At 44.3% G+C, this 15,963-nt stretch overlaps 3 protein-coding genes across 5 annotated transcripts in view; all 3 read right to left on the bottom strand.

Annotated features, from left to right (window-relative positions):
- nup93 (nucleoporin 93) overlaps positions 1-7,222 on the bottom strand; it is a 13,558-nt gene extending 6,336 nt beyond the window's left edge. Inside the window, exons 1-9 of one of the 3 annotated variants that reach the window (XM_007540312.2) lie at positions 7,073-7,222; positions 5,857-6,056; positions 5,599-5,716; positions 4,233-4,295; positions 3,102-3,230; positions 2,492-2,566; positions 1,618-1,710; positions 343-482; positions 137-269 (exon numbers count right to left, since the gene is read on the bottom strand). In XM_007540312.2, coding sequence (XP_007540374.1) covers positions 137-269; positions 343-482; positions 1,618-1,710; positions 2,492-2,566; positions 3,102-3,230; positions 4,233-4,295; positions 5,599-5,716; positions 5,857-6,035 — 930 coding nt within the window. In that variant the 5' untranslated portion in view covers positions 6,036-6,056; positions 7,073-7,222. The remainder of the gene's footprint in view (positions 1-136; positions 270-342; positions 483-1,617; positions 1,711-2,491; positions 2,567-3,101; positions 3,231-4,232; positions 4,296-5,598; positions 5,717-5,856; positions 6,057-7,072) is intronic. The other 2 variants (XM_016664929.1, XM_007540311.2) reach the window with 2 other exon arrangements.
- Positions 7,223-10,121: 2,899 nt separating this feature from the next.
- steep1 (STING1 ER exit protein 1) lies at positions 10,122-11,143 on the bottom strand. The gene has a single exon (XM_007540310.2). It carries the CDS (start codon positions 11,029-11,031, stop codon positions 10,354-10,356), a length of 678 nt encoding a protein of 225 aa, XP_007540372.1. The 5' UTR covers positions 11,032-11,143; the 3' UTR covers positions 10,122-10,353.
- Positions 11,144-12,705: 1,562 nt separating this feature from the next.
- On the bottom strand, positions 12,706-13,285 carry mt2 (metallothionein 2). Its single transcript, XM_007540309.2, has 3 exons — positions 13,169-13,285; positions 13,033-13,098; positions 12,706-12,899 (listed from the first exon to the last, which is right to left on the bottom strand). Exons 1-3 carry the CDS (start codon positions 13,191-13,193, stop codon positions 12,808-12,810), a joined length of 183 nt encoding a protein of 60 aa, XP_007540371.1. The 5' UTR covers positions 13,194-13,285; the 3' UTR covers positions 12,706-12,807.
- Positions 13,286-15,963: the final 2,678 nt, after the last annotated feature.

The following is a 15,963-nucleotide window of genomic DNA, read 5'->3' as shown; positions in this document are numbered from 1 at the left end:
GTGTGTACCTGTGTGTGTGTGTACCTGTGTGTGTGTACCTGTGTGTGTGTGTACCTGTGTGTGTGTGTACCTGTGTGTGTGTACCTGTGTGTGTGTGTGTACCTGTGTGTGTGTGTGTACCTGTGTGTGTGTGTACCTGCATGCCCGGCAGCGGCCCTGGCAGCTTGATGTTGAGGAAGCTTCGGACCAGCTGGTAGGTGCCCGGCACGCCGCCCAGCTGTGCCTGATGCAGGTTGCCGAACACGGTTCCCATGGTGAAGCTCTTGTACCTGCAGACCAGGAGAAGCGCTCAGCTGAGACCAAAGATCAGAACCGGAGGCGCAAGCGTTTCCGGGTCGGTACCGGTTCTCCAGGAAGCCGAGCGCCTGCCGTACGAAGGCCATCTGCATCTCCACGGCGGTGCGACTTTTCAGTGCATCTCTGGCCGGAACCAGCAGCACGTCGGTCATCTGCTTGACCATCAGCCAGAGGTCCGACACGTTCTGCAGGAACCAGCCACAATACTGCTCAGAGACAGACACCTCCTGCTGTTCTAGCAGGTTTCCCCAGTATTATAAGCCTGGCGGCCCGCCATGCTTTACTTGCCCCCCGCCAGGCCAACCGTTGCTTGTTTTTATTAGGAACATTTTATTTTCAAACTAATCCAGATTCCAAACGTCTCTGTTGCTCTGAGCGTTTCACTGGCGGAGCAGATTTATTCCTAGAAGATAAGTTTATAGTTGATGTATTTAAAGCCGGGCAGCGGACCAATCACAGCGCTGGCGCCTCGCTGCTGCTGCTTCATCTCTAAAGTTTACCTCAGCATGGACCACGCGCCTGCTTTCACTCAAACTGGACTCAGGCTGACCTGTGTGGATATTTACATGTTCATGTTTCTTTAGAGAACTCCACATCAAGGTAGGAGTCAATCAGTTATCATCCAGTTTACTTTTGTGTTTGTGGGCAAACAGCTCAAACTCAAAGATTAAACTCAGCATCAGATTGTTGCTATGGTAACAAAAAACAATCTAACTATGAATATTGTTGTTTGAACTTTTACAAAGTAAATTTGCCAGCTCCTTTAAATCTTACATTTAAGTGTTAATTAAAAGTCTTAATTTATGCTGAAACCATTAAATCAAATTCAGCAGCATTGATCATCTCAATAAACAAATGTTACATTTATGAATCTGTGTTAAAATATCAGCATTTATGGCCCCTGAAGCCCTGGGGGCCCGATGGAGCCGCTGAGTTAGTTTGGATTAAACAGAAGTGCAAATAATTGATATTCATTTTAATTGTATTTTTTTAACTGTTTTTAAGACTAGTTCTGGGTTTAAATATTTCTCTGGCCATGTTTTCCTCCAACATGTAATTACCCAGTAATATTTTTACATTTCCTGTCAACTTAACATCTTTTAATACAGAAACATGGCGGACGGCCCGCTGGGTTATCGGCGCTTCAGTTTCAGTCTGAACTCCAGATTTATCACGTAGTCAGAAAACATTTTATATCATTAACTGCTGTCCTCATTGTTTTGGCTCAATAATAATCCAACTGAAACATTTATGGTTTAAATATAGAAAACCTGCATGAACTAAAGGTCAAAGGTTAGGGAGTGGGGGTGGTGACCCTACCTTGTCGTCCATGGCAGCGGCGGCGGCGGCGCACAGATCCCCCAGGCTGGGTTGGATGTGTCCGCTGACGATTTTCTCGTTGAAAACGTAGATCTGAAAGCGAAACGTTACGGACGGCTGAAATGATTGACGGTGAGAAACAGAAGCAGGAGAATCAAAATGTTGAAGAGGTCTTCAAACAGGATGATGAAGATGAGGCAGATGACGCCACATGCGATGTGGCGACACATCTTCTGATGAAGTCCTGCGTCACGCAGCGGATCGGGACAGGAAGCGCCCGCTGCCCGATCGATCAATAGGTCCGATCGATCGGCCTGCTCCCGGCTTCGTGCGACCCGGTTTCAGCCAAAAGGCGGGCCAGCTGCTTTAACACGGCTGCCATGGCAACGCCACCAACTATTAGCTGGTTAGTTTGGGCCGTTTCCTCCAGAGGCCAGAAGCTGATTCCATTCCTGCTCAGCAGGAACCAGAGGAGAACATTCTGGCCTGGCCCAGGTCCGCAGAGCGCTGGGGGCTGACCAACCCACGGAAAACTACCGGAAAATAAATCTAGACTTTCCAAAAGCTAAAACTTTAAAAACCTAAATTTTAAAGCTTTGTCCAAAACAAACACAGGCCATTATGATTAATAAATGAACAGTGCATTTTATTTTTTTATGCCATGTTTGGAGCCATGTGTTTCTCAGGACTCCAGCCAGAGCCACCTTCAAAATAAAAGCCTCCACCATCTCTGAGGATGATGATGATGAACATCTGCTGGCACTGAGGTGTGTGGATCTAAACTACAACAAAACTTCTACAGAACGTGTATCAACACTGAGCAGAAAGTTCTGGAGCAGAACCCAACGGTTCCGTTTGGTTCTGATGGACTCACCTGGCGTCCGTAGGCGACCTCCACGCTGTTCAGGGCGCTGCGGCCCGGAGCCGCCGCCTCGCTCACAAAGCTGGGCTGCAACAGACGAGCAGGAGTCACACGCAACATCCTGGAGAACCGACCCGGAGAACCGACCCGGAGGTCTAACCCTATCCAGCCCTCTGGAGCTCCGGTTCGCTCCACTGAACTGCCTGCATGTCATTTCTGATCAGATTGTCTGACTTCCTGCCATTTCCTGACCAGCAGCTGCAGCATCCATCAGATTATTACAGAAATGCTCCATCTATTAACTCTGAATGTTTTGCTTCGTGGTGGGAGGATGGAACCAGCCTGGAGGACGAGCTGCAAGGAGGAAGAGCGCCGGCTAACAGTGTGGAGGAAAGATAACATCGTCAATCAAACAGTGATGATCAATTCTAGAAGTAACCATCGATTTCTGGAGGGCGTCGTAGGAAACATGCGATAATTTGGGGGAAGTTATGATGACAATGTGATTTCTGATCGGTACCACAGAGTTCAGGTGAACAGTCGTCCATCCAGATACTGATGGACTCCGATGATGATGATGAACATGCGGCGCTCAGTAAACTGCAGCGTCTGCATGCCGTACCTCCACATCCTGGCTGAAGTCCAGCGCGTCTTCTCCGGCCCCCAGCAGCGTGTGCAGCACCCTCTGCTTCACCTGCTCCCACTGGACCAGCATGGACTCCCGATGGTACTCCTCAGCCAGCAGGAAGGTCTGGGGACAGACGGAGGGACAGACGTCACGTTATTATGGACACCTGGACAGGTTAACCTTCACTACAGCTACAGGTTTCACCAGGAGGCCCGCAGCACTACTACTGAATGTGGAAACGCTTCACATCGTTCAGGCTTCAGCTTCTCCACCAGGACCGGCTGCTCTACTTTAACCATCCACAGAGACACCGAGACGCAGAGACCATGGGGACAGGAGATAATCGAGTCTCCTGCTGAGGGAGACAGAAATCTGGAGCACATCGCCACCTCTCCTCTAACCTGCAGTCAGTTTAAACCCAAATACAGACTAATCACCTGCTACTTCCTGTTAGCGCCTTCAGCAGCGTGTCCTAACTGCCACTGAATCAGCAGGACTCTCAGGCCACAATAACAAGTGGAAAAAGGAAAAACTAAATGCTCCGATTTATTTTCCGTCCCTCAAAGCCTCTCCAAAACATAGAGAGGGTTTTGCCTCATTACCCACTTTGCATATTTTGAAAAGTCTCTACTGCAGACTATAGAACTATTTTTGTTAATTCTGAGCAATAAAAACAACATTTAAGTGACTTTTACTGAAAAGTATATAGCCAAGTTTATTAAATTCATTAAAAGCAATAAAAATAAGCTGGATATTAAATATTTTGTGCTGTAGATTTTAATTTTCCAGTATAATTCTGTTCTCATTAAAAGTAAAAGTTTCCACAATTGGCCGCACTTTAGAAACCTTTGACCTTCAGTTCACCTTCATTAAGCAGCTAGAACGAGTTCAAAGGTCAGCATCAAAATCAGCAACAAGAGAAACCAGCAACTTCTCCTCTACTCCCCCCTCTGGCCCGGTTCTGTTTGAGCCTCCTCTGGGCCAGTTCTGGCCCGGTTCTGTTTGAGCCTCCTCTGGGCCAGTTCTGGCCCGGTTCTGTTTGAGCCTCCTCTGGGCCAGTTCTGGCCCGGTTCTGTTTGAGCCTCCTCTGGGCCAGTTCTGGCCCGGTTCTGTCGGTGTACTGACCCTGCGGCGGGACTCCTCGATGGCGGCCAGCAGAGCGTTGTCCCTCTCGTTCTTCAGGAAGCCCTGAGGAGAAACAGAACGGATAAATCTAGAACAGAAACGGAAGGAAATGGAGAAAACTTCTAGAATAGAGCTAGAACAGTAAAACAGAGATAAATCAAATAGACTGGACGAACCGCAGATTATAGATCTAAAGCCAATAAAATAGAATGAATAATAGAAGCAAAGCAAATAGAGTGGCATCTTTTCTAGATGAAGGTAGCAGCCGACCAGATCAGTACAGTCCAAACCCGTCAGAACCCGACCGGTACCCACAACAGACCCAGTGATACTTTCCAACCCAACCCAAAGACTGAGGTTGATTTATGCCCTGTGATAATAATAATAATAATAATATTAATAGTAAGAAATAAACATCATGTTTCATTGAACCAGAGTTACAAAATCGGGCCGGGCCTCAGAACCAGAACCGGCTGGACTCTAACAGGAAGTCATGGAGCTGAGCTCAGTCTGCAAGTCATCATCAGAGACAAAGAAACTACAGAAAAACTAGCGATCTGATCCAGACCAACACCCCCGACCAGAACCAGAACTGCAGCCCCCTCCTCCCAGCAGAGAGGAAACTCTTCATCAGTGTGAGGAAGACTCACGCATGCCGAGGCGTCCAGGCGGTCCGAAGAGACGGAGGACGGCGGGGCGGCAGCAGGAGACTTTATGGTGAACAGACTGAACCACGTCAGAGTTCAGACGGGGGTTCAGCTTCAGTCAGGAGGAACCATTCACTCTGTCACATATTAACCCTCCATCAGCTGTTACTCTCTCACTTCCTTCACTTCGTTCGCCCGCCTCCTTCCTGCCATTACACCTCAAGGCAATTACAGTAACGGGTTTTCACCCTCAGCTGTTCCGACGTCCTGTCTCGAAATGGGGCTAATCATGCTCTTAAGGGTCATGTTTACTTAATGAGGGGGTTTGAGGTGGTGGGGGGGGGTAACGGGGGAGAAGGGAGGGGGGACAGATGCAGCAGAGATCTCCAACTAAAGTTACCAAAGTTCAGCAACAACCTAAGAACTGTGGAAACCTCCAGGCCAGCAGAAATCAGCTGACCAGAGGAAGACCGAGACATCAGACTGTAGAGAGGAAGGGTCAAAGGTCAACATTTACTGGCCAAATCCACCATCCATCTGATTATTAAAATGGAAAATGCTTGAAAACATGTCTCTGTTTCATGCTGGCAGTCCGGTTGACATTTAAAGGGGGTGTTACTGCGCCCCCTACACAGAGCGAGAGTAGGCCTGGGGTTCTGAAATTAGTAGGTTGGACCCACCCGGCGATCTGGACCCGGTCTGGTGCTCTGGGACTCTACCTGAATGTCGGTGTCTTTGACCGGCTCCAGCGGCTCAAAGGTGGTGGCAGCACTCAGACTCTCCAGTCTCTGGGAGATGTGGAAAATGTCCAGGCCTCTGGACCCAAGCAGGATGGAGCTGAAGAGGAACACACACACCGTGAGACGCAGAGGCTGCTGACGGCCACTAGAGGGCAGACCAGCCCACCACAGCATTGCAGTACCACCAACAGCCAAATGGGTCTGTCCAGGTCTGACCAGGAGCGATGAATTACATACGCTTTAACGTCAGCTGCATCCTGGGAGGTCCGGGTCAGGGTTCTGGTCCGGAGCCGCTCTCCAGCCTGCTGGATCTCCTGGAGGTTCCTCTCAACGTGCGGCAGCTCAGACACAGCTTCGGTTTCTGCAGCCAGCTGCTCGGCCTGCTGCAGCAGCTCACCAAAGCCTTCTGCATCCATGGCTTCACAGAGGAGGAAGACCTTCAGAACCACAAACACAGGTTGGATTTATGGAGGATAAACGCTGACGTGGTTCAGGAAACGCTTCCAACATCCTGACGGAAGCAGAAATCATGTTTATTTCTGGATTCTCTCCTTAGGCAGCCCACATGTCTCACGATGAACGTTTCATCTCTAAATATGCATCTACTGCATGAAACCACACCGCTTTATTTCATTTCAGCTCAGAATAAATTATTTCTCTTTACTAAATGTCAAAATAATATACAGAGAGATAAAGGATTTAGGATATATCAATTTCACTATAATATTTGCTTAGAAAAATAAAATAAGCTGTGTATTTTCTGTTTTTATTGATAAAACATATAATGTCCTTCTAACCATTTATCAAGGAGCTTTAGCATTTAATATCTTATAGAAAAAATGCTGCCTTCCCAACTGAAAAAAACAAAACATTATTAATGGATTTTTGTTTTTCTGCTTTGTTCTTAATCTGTCTCTCTTAATTTTATTCAGATTTATATACTTCACAAGTCAACAATCTATGTTAAACGTTTTTTTTTCTTCCACGTCTCACATTATGTTTTTCCTCCTAAACATTTGTCATGTCTGACCAACACGAAGTCTCATTATTGTTTCTCTTTCGCTCACTAACAGACTTAATACCAATTTTTGTATAAAATCTTTCTTCATTTCATCTTTCTGCCATATTTTCAATAACATTAAGTATTTATTATGCAGATTGTTAAATGAATGAACTCTGAGATGTAAACATGAAAGCTGCGCATCTGCTTGTGCGCACATGGTTCTGATAGCTGTTGGCGTTAAAAAACGAAGAAGTCAGTTAGAAACAAAATTGACAAAAGAAAACATAGAAATATAAAATTGAGACTTTATTTGCTGACTTTATTCATTAGATAATCACGTGTTCGAAGCATTCAGAGCTAGCCGTGTTAGCATGCTAACAGTCAGCTAGCAGGCTAACGGTTTTGCTAACTGTTTTGCTGGTCACTGCTGAAGATGAAGCAGCTTTTTACCTGGAGAGATGAGCTCAGGCAGCAAAGGTCTCCTCCGGGCTTCACCGGCAGCCGAAGATCCTCAGTTACAAAATAGTTTCCTTCAGAAGAAACTGGAATCCAACTTCCGCCCGGTATTTCTGAAGCTTGATTGTGATTGGTCGAGAGCGAATCCCTTCCGGAACTTTTTCTTCTTCATGGTTTTACTGGTGGTTGGCTACAAACAAACTTTTAGTAGCATTACCGCCACTTACTGGTATATGGAGTGTGGTTTGTGATGGTCTATCTATTTATATATAGAAAAAAAATAAACCAGAGAAAATAATAATAATAAAATAAATAAATAAATGGAGAATGACCGAGCCAAGATCCTGTGGGACTTCCAGATCCAGACAGACAAGATGGTAATGGCGAACCAACCGGACATTGTGGTGGTGGATAAAGAACAGAGGAAAGCCGTTGTGGTGGATGTAGCAATACCAAGTGACCACAACATCAGGAAAAAGGAGAAACTGGAGAAATACCAGGGCCTCAGAGAGGAACTGGAGAAGGCCTGGAAGGTGAAGACCACAGTGGTGCCTGTGGTCATCGGGGCCCTCGGGGCAGTCACCCCCAAACTGGAGCAGTGGCTCAAACAGATCCCAGGAACAACATCAGACATCTCAGTCCAGAAATGTGCAGTTCTAGGCACAGCCAAGATACTGGAGGAGAACCTGAAGCTCCCAGGCCTCTGGTAGAGGACCCGAGCTCAGAGGATGAAAGAGACCACCCACGGAGGGTGAGAGGGGAATTTTATATATATATATATATTTGCAAAAGACACTTGTAAATATACATACTTATTCATAACTTTGCATTCTGCTTTAATATGCCTGATTCAGCTGATTGCAGTTTAGCAAACACTTGTCAATTAAAATCACCTGAGGTAAAGCAAGGAAACACCTAAAACATGTAGGGCAGTGCGCCCTGAGGACCAGGGTTGGGAGACACTGGTCTATATCATACACATTCACAAACACACCTACTATAATTAAATTTAGTTTTCTGTAAAAATCGAATAACTATTTGTATAAATTTACTCCCCAAAATCTTCCTTAAAATATCTGATAAATTAATATTTTCCTTAATACTTTCAAACTTTCTCCTCATATACCTTCTCTCTTTTTCATATTTGTGACATTCTAATATAACATACTCTGTTGTTTCATATTTTGCATAGTTATCACATTTGCCAGTTTTAAGCTTTAGAATTTTAAAAAGTGTAGTGAAGTCAGTACTTTCAGAACATCTTCTGTTTCCCTTCAGATCAAAAATCTCTTTTAAAACAGTCTCTTGACAACAATGGTTAAAACAATTAGTTACAAAAATGGTTTCAGATTCACAAACAAAACCGTGAATCTGAATGTCAGATTCACGGGACAGATTCATGTGATATAGAGGACCTTTATCACATGATCATGTGATAAAGGTCAATGCTTCAAAACAAAAAGCAAACAATGTAAAAGGAGTAGAAATTATTACAAGAGCACTTTCAAATTTTAAAGTAAATCATCAATAAACTGGAATCATTTTTGGCATTTTGTATTGCAACAATTTAGTGCTTCCTTAAATACAATTATTTCATTTATAACATGTTGAAAATGGGTGTTTTTTTTATTGTACATATGAATGAAAAAACGTCAAAAAGATAATTATAATTTCTTTATTGCTGTAGTTTGATTCGACCACTTTGTTAGAAGACCAACTTTTATCACATCGAAACTTGAACAGATTTTTAATCCAAAATCCAGTTTTGAAAGCTTTTCCAAAAAACATTTATAACATCACGATAAAAAAGGTCTCTGAGTTTACGGAGTCACAAAACACACAGGGAGTCACTAAAAGGTAAAACTGAACACACAACTTTAAAACAATTTTTTAATTCATTTTTTGTAAGAAAATAATTGGTTCTGATTTTCTTCAAATATAATTTATAAACATGATTTACAAATTATAACATCAGAGTGTTTCCTATGAATTTATGTCTACATTTTCTGTCCATAAAGTCATAATATTGAAAATCAAAGATGGTTCATTTAGGTAAACTGCTGAAAATGTTATAGAGGAAATGCATTTAACTCTTGTTCATATTAATGTGTATTTTTAATAAAAAGTCACCATTTTTTTCCATCAGCCTACATACTGTTCATTCTCCAACCATTTCTTTATTAAAGAGCTTTTTGTTTTGCACTGTGTGCTGCACAGAAGGGTCAGATATGAAGTTGAACATTTTCTACTTTCTTTTCAACACTTTTATCAACTTTGGTCTTTTCTGTTGGTCCTTCTGTTTTTCTCCAGCAGAGACAGGAAGCCGATCAGAACAAACCTGGAGGAAAACCTGCAGGCAGCTGAGGCTGGGGTCAAAGTTCAGCTTCCAGTAGGAGAACCAGCCTGAACACACAGCCAGAGATATAATAGAATGGTCTAGATCACAGCATGGGTTGGAACAGCCTAGTCAAAGTCCAGCCCAAAATCTAAGATCTTCATCCAGTTTGCCTGAGCTGCAGCCGTTTCTGACCCGATGAGGCTCTGCAGAGCGGACTCTTCATCTTTCAGCCCAATAAAGACGGGTCTGGTTCTGGAACCCTGCACACCTGGTTAGTGTCGTGACGGCTTCAGGCTCATCAGACCTTCCAGTGTTCTCTTCTTTATTTCTAAGGTCAAAGGTCAGATGGCTATTCCTGCATCATTCTCCTCTGGTCCAGTTTTCACTCATATTTTTCTCCTGATGGTCTCCAGTTGGTCCAAACCTGAGGAAAGCAGGCAGAACTTCCTGTTGAGCGTTACGACCTTTGACCTCACTTCATCTCGTTTCTCTACAGTCTGACTTTTGATGAGATTTTTCTTCTTGTGAAACATTTCCTAAAATGCCTTTGATGCTAAATAAACAGCATCAGTTCTGAAAACAGAATGGACTCTACCCTCTGCCTACTCAAGGGCCACTTTATTAGGCACAGCTTTGTTTATGTCCCATAGAGGTTCTGCTGGACTCACATCCAGCAGAACCGCCATCTGCTTCAGGAAAAACAGCAAGTTTTTAAAATTAACTTTATTGTAGAAAACAAAAACTAGGGAAGCAACAGTCAGAAATCCAAAACAATCCCATTTCCCCCCTTTCATTAAACGCATCGTAGCAGGTTTCAGAGTGTGAGGCTGTTCTGCCAGCCCCAAGAGTCCATCATCATCATCATCATCATCATCATCATCATCACATCCAGGCTTGGTTGACCCACAGTGAAACCTCCCCGTTCTCCCCCTTAATCCTACTTGAACTGGTTGTCGATGAGCGTGCCCTTCATCTTGGCCTTCTTGGCCTCCAGCTCGGCCAGCTCCTGCAGCCTCCTCTTGCTCATGCCCTTCCTCTCCAGCTGCTTCTCGATCACCTTGGCGTTCTGGGCGTAGGAGTCGGCCACCTCCCGGGCCTCGATCTCCTCCTCCTCCTCGTCGATGGTGGACACGGTGACGGAGCTGAACTTGCCCATGTCTTTGGTCCGCTTGGTCATCATCACCCGGACTTTCTTGGGGGCCTCCGGCGGCTTCTGGCTGTACACGCTGGTGTTGCCGAAGCCCTGGCCGAACTTCACCACGGCTCCGTCCACGATGAAGGTGGCCGGGCTGTTCTTGTCCTGATGCTGGTAGAACAGCAGCAGCCCGCACTTCCCGCACTTCTTGCGGTGCTGCCGCTCGATGCCCTCCGCCCTCTTGATGAAGGCCTGCTCCTCTTCCTCCACGTTGCAGAACTTGTGTGCGTGTTTGGCGGCGTCGATGACCCTGGCCCGGTCCCGGGGCCGCATGGGCAGCTTCTCCAGCTGGCAGTCCAGAACCAGAACCATCTGGCCACAGAGGCAGTAGTAGACGTGGAGCGGCTTCTCGCCGTCGTCGTACTCCTCCCGGTCCCGGGTGTCGGAGCACACCACGCTCCTGGAGACCACCTTAGGCATCTTCTCAGGCCGCCAGGACCCTAGAAAAGCAGCGGTGTTATGGAGGAAAGGACTCTCTGCTTCCGGTGGTCGTCACTTCCGCCGCTCCTGACGGAAACCAGCTTCCTGACTTTAGTTCCGCATAGTTCCCCTCCTTTTATTTAGAAAATAGTTTACAAATAAAACAAGGCAGCAATATTAATACAAAGTAACATTTGGGTTTTACAGTTTGAAATGCATACAACAAGTTTATATCCAAACAAAGTTGTTAATCAAAGTATAAGTGAAGTTGTTGAACAGATTTACTTTTATCCAAATACTGAGATTTACAAAAACATTTTAGGATTTTTTTTTCCCCCCTCCAGTTATTTACATTTTGATTAACTTTTTTTTATGCATTTATTTAAAAAAAAAAAAAACTTTCCCAGTAAAACGATATTAATTAAAAATTTGGATCATTGAAATTAAACACCGAATGTATTTATTGTCAGACTCATTTGGCAGTTGGATTCCCCGAGCCTGGAGCAAACCCCACATATTGCTCCAAGTCTTCAGTGACACTGGAAGAAAAGATCATCTAATTCCTCTTCATGACAGAATGAGCATCCAGCAGGTTCATATCTAAATTTAGTCTTTATAAAATGATTAGTGGGCTAGATGTGACACAGAATACTTTGGAAGAAAAGTTCTGATTTTAGAAATTATATCTGATCCAAAACCTTTGAGAATATATTTTATGCAATTTAGCCAGACCTGGTAAATTCTGTAAAACTGAGAGAAGTTGTAATTATTTATCTTTAATGTCTGAGTTCATGTGATGGAACCAGATTCAATCATTTCAACCAATAAGCCATTCCAACCAGCTTCTTCTTCATTCCAGTCCTGCATCAAAGCATCAGAACCTGACAGAGGGAAGCAAAGCAGGCAGAAGCAAATTAAGCTGCTGCTTTGGACTTCCAGGGCAGCAGGGGGCAGTGGTGCTCCACTGGAGCAGCTTAACTTATGTGTGGTTCTGGCCAAATAGTAGTAATCCCATATTGCTAAACTGTATTGTTTATTTCAGTGATATTTCTGCTTTTGGTTCCCTGAATTTGTACTTTTCTTTTTTCCACTTTGAACTGCCAGTTGACAGCCATAGTGAGTCCTCTTGTTCATACACCAGCTGAACTTGATGCAATACTTGAAGATCCAAAATTCATGACACTCTGCATTTGGTTAATGGACTTCACCCCAATCTACCACAAGACCTACTGGAAGTATTGGTTGCACTGGTTTTATGTTGAACTTCTTTGAAATGGCAGCATTCCCACATTACCATTTTTGGTCAGTTATAATTTCTTAGACATTTATATTAGCCGACATGTGTTGAGTCCTCTGCCCACAGTTCCCAGTTAGACCCCTTCAGAATAGTTACCCAGGTTTCCAGTTGCTTTTCAGCCAGCTGACCGGCAGTGTTTCCTCCCCCCTCTGTCACGTGAATCAGGTCATGAACATGTTGGAACAGCGAGCAGATCATTAGGACTGGACCATTCTTCTCCAGGCCAAGCAGGTCAGACTGGGCTCTGGGTTACTGGTTCTGGGCCCTGTACTGGTTCCGTTCCAGTTTCAGGTCGTGGACCTCAGACCAGGAGCTCAAGGCTGGAGCACCTTGCAATATTTTCAGCTCAGCATGAAGAAACCAACCAGAGAAAATGCCACAATATTAACATTTTTATTTCAAGATGAGTACAAAACATTTTCCACGACATGGAAACAAGGAAAGGCTTTTCTCCTCAGCAGCAGGTGGGGGAGGGGAGATCACTGACAGCAGCTCGTGTCGCAGGTCTTCCCTTTGCACACGCAGCCAGAGGCGCATTTACTGCAGCCTGATGGGCAGCAAGAGCAGCAGCCTGCAAGCAAAGAGCAGCAAAGATCAGGACGCTGAGCAGCAGAACACCAGTTCCACCAGTTCCAGCATCACTGAGGAAAACTGGAGCTTCCAGCTAAAAGCAGCTGGAGAGAAGAAAATGAAGATGTTCTTACTTTTTTTGCAGGATTTGCAGGAGCAATTCGCGCAGGTGCAGGAACCTCCGCAGTTACATTTTCCAGCTGAAGGAGAGAAAACCAGATCAGCCTCCAAACTACAGAACCGGAACCGGAACCAGAACCAAGTACTCACTCTTGGTGCAGTCGCAGGGATCCATGTCTGAGCCGAGGTGGTGCGGGTCTACAGAGGTCGATCAGCTGATGTGGCTCCGGGTTGGAGGCGCTTCTTTTATAGCGCAGCGCAGCCAGGCGAGCCGGGCGCAAACACACGCACTGCGCACGCGCAGAGCGCTCTGCACACGGCGGGGGACATGATGGCGCCAGCGGCAGGGACAGAGACACATGATGAGAGGACAGCTTGGTTCCTGAATGTTACATAACAGCACCGAGTGTCCCGGTTCTGACCCGGACCAGCAGAACCGCAGACTTCTTCACATAAGGAGAGTGTTTATACTACAACTAAGATACAGTGGGGCAAAAAAGTATTTAGTCAGCCACCAATTGTGCAAGTTCTCCCACTTAAAAAGATGAGAGAGGCCTGTAATTTTCATCATAGATATACCTCGACTATGAGAGACAAAAGGAGAAAAAAATCCAGAAAATCACATTGTCTGATTTTTAAAGAATGTATTTGCAAAATATGGTGGAAAATAAGTATTTGTCAGCTACAAACAAGCAAGATTTCTGGCTCTCACAGACTTGTAACTTCTTGTGTAAGAGACTTCTCTGTCCTCCACTCGTTACCTGTATTAATGGCACCTGTTTGAACTCATTATCAGTATAAAAAACACCTGTCCACAACATCAACCAGTCACACTCTAAACTCCACCATGGCCAAAACTAGAGAGCTGTCGAAGGACACCTGAAACAAAATTACAGACCTGCACCAGGATGGGAAGACTGAATCTGCAATAGGTAAACAGCTTGGTGTGAAGAAAACAACTGTGGGATCAATTATTAGAAAATGGAACACATACAAGACCACCGACAATCTCCCTCCATCTGGGGCTCCACGCAAGATCTCACCCCGTGGGGTCAAAATGATCACAAGAACGGTGAGCAAAAATCCCAGAACCACACAGGGAAAACTAGTGAATGACCTGCAGAGAGCTGGGACCAAAGTAACAAAGGCTACCATCAGTAACACACTACGCCGCCAGGGACTCAAATCCTGCAGTGCCAGATGTGTCCCCCTGCTTAAGCCAGTACATGTCAAGGCTCTAAGAAGCATTTCAAGGTCCTGGAGTGGCCTAGCCAGTCTCCAGATCTCAACCCCATAGAAAATCTTTGGAGGGAGTTGAAAGTCCGTGTTGCCCAGCGACAGCCCCAGAACATCATAGCTCTAGAGAAGATCTGCATGGAGGAATGGGCCAAAATACCAGCAACAGTGTGTGAAAACCTTGTGAAGACTTACAGAAAACGTTTGATCTCTGTAATTGCCAACAAAGGGTACATAAAGTATTGAGATGAACTTTTGTTATTGACCAAATACTTATTTTCCACCATATTTTGCAAATAAATTCTTTAAAAATCAGACAATATGATTTTCTGGACTTTTTTTTTCTCCTTTTGTCTCTCATAGTTGAGGTATATCTATGATAAAAATTACAGGCCTCTCTCACCTTTTTAAGTGGGAGAACTTGCACAATTGGTGGCTGACTAAATACTTTTTTGCCCCACTGTATGTGTGGCAAATTCTGCCCTCCCACTCAGTTATTTTTGTCCTGCTGAGAGTTTCTCTATGGGGTTGCTCATATCAGTCTACCACTGACAAGTCCATCTGCTCTCTGCTCCTCCCCTTTCTGCTGAGCCACCATGATGAACAGTGGTTTTTCATGGCGGTCAATGCACTGACATTCCTCAGTCCCATGCTGACACATTCTTGGCCTTTAGATGCCGTTTGTCTAATGAAACTGACAGTGCATGTCATTTAGACACAAGATAAATTATTACAAGGCCTAGAAATGATCAGCTACTTCACTGTTAAAAAAATAAAGATTAAAACATTTCTTAAGTGATATAGTGAGGGGGGACTATAAATGATAATGTCCTGCTTAAATAATTTAGGATGTTAATGAATTTTGAGCTCTATTATTTAAATTCAAAAAGCAACTTTGAGCACAGTGTGTTTCAAACAACCTATGTGGTTTCAAAACATACAATATTTGTTGTGTAACACAATAGATGTTGATTTTAAAGCAATTTATTTTTCCTCTGATTTGTAGCATCTATGGATATGACCCGCTGTAGATATTGTAAACCACTTTCAGTGTTTCCAGAAATGAAGTAAAAGTGTATCAGCATACTGACTCCAAAACATTTCTGGTTTTCAGTAAGCATCAGTGTTCTCAGTCATCATCATAGTTGACTGAGAACTAGAATAGTACATATTTTCCAGTCTTCAGGAAAATATGTTGACATGAAAAAAGACATTATGAGCTTTCTGGTTAAATGAGACATTAATGGAAACACAGTCACACATTAAGCCAGACAAGCAGTGAGGGCACCAGGAGTCAAGTCTCAGTTCAACAGTTTCAAAACAAATACATGTGATACTACACAGCATCAGAATAGGAGGAAAAATGTAAAGACCCAACATGACCATGAGCATTCAATCATTGCATGCATTTCAGAGTAGCTGAAATGTTATACTGCACTTTAATAAGGCTGTGACTTTGTTGAAGCACAACATGTTTGACCATAAAGCAACATAAGTGCCAATATGAAAAATGAACACACATGTGTGTTAACACCTTGATTACACAGAGTTTATACAGCGCACCAACAGATGTACAATGTTCAGCTACTTCTCTGTTATTTTTAATGATAGGACGTATTCAGTTGAGGAAACAGGCAATTTATTGTAACAGATAAAGTAAACTCAAGTGAAAGGAGGCCTTAAAAAGGGAGAGAATAGAAAGACTGCTT

The sequence above is a fragment of the Poecilia formosa genome, unplaced genomic scaffold, assembly GCF_000485575.1.
Source record: "Poecilia formosa unplaced genomic scaffold, Poecilia_formosa-5.1.2 Scaffold531, whole genome shotgun sequence".
Lineage (NCBI taxonomy): Eukaryota > Metazoa > Chordata > Actinopteri > Cyprinodontiformes > Poeciliidae > Poecilia > Poecilia formosa.
The sequence above is the reverse complement of the archived record's forward strand: the minus strand, read 5'-3'. Positions and strand labels throughout refer to the sequence as shown.